We start from the raw sequence: 4,835 nt of genomic DNA on the forward strand, positions 1-4,835 counted from the left end.
TCCTGTTGTCTTTCAAGATTGTCTAATATGTTTTTGTTGTATGATAAATACTGCATTGCCCATGGTCCTATTTTTTTCCTGTGGTCAATCTGGTGGTCTTTGGACTCAGAATGACCATGAATGCAATGTTATTTTACTTTAGCTGGGGTAGACATGGTTAAGTATCTATATACGTTAGGTATTCCCCAAATCATACGCCAAGTTATACAAGATTTAACACAAGCAAAGGGCGCAACTGTCTGCATTAACTCCCTTTATATTCTGATGCAGATGCATATATTTCGTTCATCAGGAGCAGTGAGAATAGAACGTGAGTTTAGAATGCAGGAGACTTTCACGCTTTACTGAGAATCCGTGAATTGCACCTACATTATTTCCAGAAGTAACCTAGAGTTGGACTACGGTGACCAAAGGACAGAATGTTGTTCACTATTCTCACAGAAGTTCTGGTTTTCCACTTTCAACCTTGAAGTAATAACTGGGTGGCCGGTAGCCTAGCGGTTAGAGCATTGGGCCAGTAATCAAAAGCTCACTGTTTCGAATACCTTGGAGAAGGTCCCTAAGAATTGTCAAGAACTCCGCCCACCCAAGTCACAGACTGTTCATTCTGCTACCGCACAGCAATCTCGGCCTCCCGAGTGGTGCAGCGGTCTAAGGCACAATATCTCAGTGCTTGAGGCGTCACTACAGGCACCCTGGTTCGAATCCAGGCTGTATCACACCCAGCCATGATTGGAGTCCCATAGGGCAGCGCACAATTGGCCCAGCATCGTCCGGGTAGGGCTGGTGTAGGCCGTCATTGTAAATAAGAATTTGTTCTTAACTGACTTGCCAGGTTAAATAAAAAAAATAATAAAAAGCTCTACCGGAACGCCAGGTCGGGAACCAAAAGGCTCCTTAACCGCTTCTACCCCCAAGCCATAAGGCAGCTGAGAAACTCATACGGACACTTTCTCACACATCACATGCTGTTGTTATTTTATCCTGATTCATTCTCTTTTACCCCTACCTACATGTACAAATTACCTCAACTACCTCGTACCCCTGCACATTGCCTGATTATTATTTTATTTTTCTCCAAGGACGCCGTACTACTATGGCTGACCCTCTAATACAACACATTTCACTGCAGCTATCCGGTATATGTGACAATATTTAAAAATGTTATATATATTTATTATCAAATTAATCGATAGGTACATTTAATCTTTCCAGTCAAATGGCCCATGGAGTTGTACCATAGCGCGCTCTTGTGGCATAAAAATGAACTTTACACATACTTACACGCCAATTACATTTATTGAAATAATTATTGTCAATTATCATATTTCTGTAACACAAATGTATATTTAAGCAATAAGGCCAGATAACTGAACAGACAGATTTGCCTTTGAAAATGTGCAGCAGAACTTTTAAGTTATTTTATCAAACAAGTATTGTAACGTGAACATATCGATACTTGGATGATAAAGCATCCGTTTCATATCAGTATGATATTCTAAGAATTTGTTCTGCACGGATTTCAATAGGGAAAGATTGCGTCCGTACCCCGCTCTCGTGTATTTCGTTGAAAACATTACTTTGCTGCGCGTTTGGTGTTGAACCTTTGTGGGGGTAACCACAGCAGAAGCAGCACCTCTTCAGTGTGGCATCTCTCGGAAGGGAAGGCACTCCTGTGTCGCCGAACATACAGGGTCAGGTAAATATGACCTAGACACAATAATGGTATACTTCTAGGGTTTTCATAGTAAACAGAACTTGAGTAACTTTTTTTGCCATGATAAATAAGTTGCGGTCAGCATTATTCGAAAAATGGCCAACGAGATAACTTAGCTAGCTAACGTTAGGTGGCAGCCATGGCTATTTAGCCAGCCGCCTAGCGGTGATGGGGATACTAGTGCTAAAAGTTTTCACCGAGATACTGCATCCATTTAGTAGCTATTTCACGCGAAATGACTGTCACAACTTAATAACTAACTTAGCTAAGTTCAATGGATAAAACCCATAAATCAAAGTTGATAAAGCATAGCTAGTTTTTCTAACGTTATCCGTTGGATTTCTAAGGGGTTTGCCGGTGCTAGCTAGCTAGGCAAAATCAGCTGACTGGGAGAGTTTTTAGGCTAGTTTATCTCAATCTGTCAAATTATTTGTTGCTGGTTTATTAAAGACAACATTCACATCTTATGTAACTAGCCCAGGTCAAAACATCAAACTTCCTAGAATAATAAACTTCTATCACCTTTTTATGGAGGCAAAACGAATCAATCAAGTCAACATTTGAGCTTTTGCTATTGCAGTGCTGATGAGTGAGTGATGAAAGACCTGAGGTCGTGTTTTTATCACATATAGTGGGTGACAGGCAGCACTTTGAATTAGCTAGAGTGACAATCTGTGCTGTCATATCATACAATTGTTTCTCATTGTAGCTTGACAATCAGAGCAGGCAAGAGCACAAACAGATCTGGGACCAGACTAACTTTAAATAGACTTGACCATGACATCCTAAGTTAGATGGCTTCGTAACACTTTGCTGTTACAGGATGGAGGTGTCAAGGAGGCGGATCTTACAGAAGCACCTGCAGCCAGCCAGACCACTGCGGCGCTGCAGTACTGACCAGGGTAAACTAACTGGACTAGTTCACTCTCTCATGTTCAACTGTCAACCTACACATCTTGCTATTTTTTAAGTCTTCCTTGACCCAATTTTATGGAGTGTGATCCTCACAAACAGTCGTGGACTAAGAACAAAATGAATGAATGTGTCGGCTAACGGGCAGTATTCAAGATCCGATTCCCTACCTACCCTTTTACCCAAAGTGTGTTCTTGCTCCCTCCCTGTTATATTTAAAAGCATAGGATTGGTGTAGGCAAAGGTTGTCAGTTTTTACGATATTTCTTACTCAAGTCAATTCATTTTTAGTCCTTGAGGGGAAGTGAGTGAGTGAGTGCACACTTCAAAGAGAAGGGTAAAGAATCAGACTGCAGCTAGTGTCTCACTTTCTCTTTATACAGACCCCTGCTTTAGAAATGCTGAGCCATCTGCGTGTGGACAAGCAGGAGAAAAAACAGTGAGTGATGCATAGTTTTACCCAGAGAACTGACAATTACTTGCTCAGATAAGTAGTAAGTCTGCAGTTAGTCTATAAGATTAATCTATTTCTTGCATTGACCATGTTTTTATCCTGTGGAAAGATTAACAGTATTGGAGTGGAACAGTTTTTTCAAATCCTCCATCTCCAAACTCAGACTCCACAAAAAGACTCCACCCCAACTAAAGGTAAGCTAGCTAGCTATCTATAGAAGTGTGAGTTGCAATGTTTGAATTACTTTAGTCCATAGTTGTGTCCCAAATGGCACTCTGTTCCCTATAGTGCACTACTGTTGACCAAGGCTCAAAGGAAGTGCACTATATAGGGAATAGGGTGCCATTTGGGATACAGAACCACATGTTATCGTGTGTGGATGTTGACTGATTCAAGTGATTCTCTCTCCTAGTGAGGATATCTTACACTAGAGACTTCCTGATTCAACTGGCCAATTCCCCCATTGCCAAAAGAAAACCGGACTTCTTACCAGAACATCCTGTTGTTTTGGAAAAGGCGGTAGGCTCGTCATTTGTCTCATACTCAATTATGACTTGTTTAGTAGTTCCTTTATTGAATCAGAGTAAATTTAGAAGCCTCTCCTTTTGATTTACCTTTCGAATCACTTGCCAACCTGCTCTGTATTTTTACCTTTAACCTGTTCTCAGTGCCATAGCTTAACATGTCTTATTGCAAACTCCTGATATTCAATGTTCATTCATTTCCACAGAGAGAACCTGGTGTGCCAAGGTTGGAGAAGAGGTTTGATGAAAACAATGAAATGTAAGTAAAAATACAAGTGTGTCAATGATCTTGCCTGGTGCGAAGATGCATTTGTAAAGAATATCTTCAGTATTAGATGAAGATTTTGGAGATTCTGTGAAATTGGACCAAAATGTTTTCCTTTACCACAGCTTCTGTAGAGGTCATAAAGCTTTTTTTTGGTGCAATATCTATTTTAACACAATTTTAGAAATCATGAATGACTTATTAATCCTACATGTTTGTGTGAATATGTTCTTGTTTAGGCTTGCCTAGGCTAACTTGGAGCCAGGAAGTCTGGTTGCTGCTGCTGCTGCTGCTTTTCAACCCACACACCACTACAACTTGCTCTGCCATTGAGTGATATTCCAACAACAACAACAAAAAATTCCCAGTTGAGCCCAGAATACTACAGGCATGGGTTGTGTCCCAAATAGCGCCCTATGTCCTAATTAGTGCAATACTTTTGACCAGGGCCGATAGGGTTCAGATCATAAACACCCATGACCATGAGAGTTGTAAGCGAGGGGTATAATTATTATTTTTTAGTTCCTTTGACAAATGTTGGATCCTTTGGTGGACATAAACCTGAAAATATACCATAGCCTACGTTTTAAATTGTGTGCTTCAGTCTAAAATAATAATGCATAGTTGAATGATGTGCCTTGATGCTAACAAATGCCCCTTTCACTGTGTGATGTTTACATATGGCATAATACTAATAATGCCTCAGTGGAGGCCATTGACTCTGAATAACCTTACAACGACCTCCAAGACAAACAATACATTCATTTAACCCTTTCACTTTTTGATATGTTGGAGTATGGGTGTTTTAGCTTTGATATTGTCACTGAAGCTTGATTATTGACGTATATCAACGAATTGAATGTTGAAGTATAGGCTACTGCCTGCTGCATAACTTGTCTGTATTCCCCCATTGAAAACTGTTGCTTGAAATGATTAGGCTTCTAAGCCCGCCTTTGCACACTA

The 4,835-nt window shown here is 40.4% G+C and overlaps 1 protein-coding gene across 1 annotated transcript; it reads left to right on the forward strand.

Annotated features, from left to right (window-relative positions):
- Window positions 1-1,301: 1,301 nt before the first annotated feature.
- Window positions 1,302-4,646, forward strand: gra (granulito). The gene is made up of 7 exons (XM_055902996.1): window positions 1,302-1,699; window positions 2,540-2,619; window positions 3,013-3,068; window positions 3,193-3,277; window positions 3,496-3,602; window positions 3,814-3,866; window positions 4,112-4,646. The coding sequence occupies exons 2-7, from the start codon at window positions 2,541-2,543 to the stop codon at window positions 4,119-4,121; spliced, it is 390 nt and encodes a 129-aa protein (XP_055758971.1). The 5' UTR covers window positions 1,302-1,699; window position 2,540; the 3' UTR covers window positions 4,122-4,646.
- Window positions 4,647-4,835: the final 189 nt, after the last annotated feature.

This window comes from Salvelinus fontinalis, chromosome 38, assembly GCF_029448725.1.
Source record: "Salvelinus fontinalis isolate EN_2023a chromosome 38, ASM2944872v1, whole genome shotgun sequence".
NCBI lineage: Eukaryota > Metazoa > Chordata > Actinopteri > Salmoniformes > Salmonidae > Salvelinus > Salvelinus fontinalis.

Bases quoted from the DNA above. Each gene is read 5' to 3' on its own strand.
- gra (XM_055902996.1), top strand. From the start codon at position 2,541: ATGGAGGTGTCAAGGAGGCGGATCTTACAGAAGCACCTGCAGCCAGCC. The intron at 2,620-3,012 runs GTAAACTAACTG...CTCTTTATACAG, and splicing joins GCGCTGCAGTACTGACCAGG to ACCCCTGCTTTAGAAATGCT. The intron at 3,278-3,495 runs GTAAGCTAGCTA...TCTCTCTCCTAG, and splicing joins AGACTCCACCCCAACTAAAG to TGAGGATATCTTACACTAGA.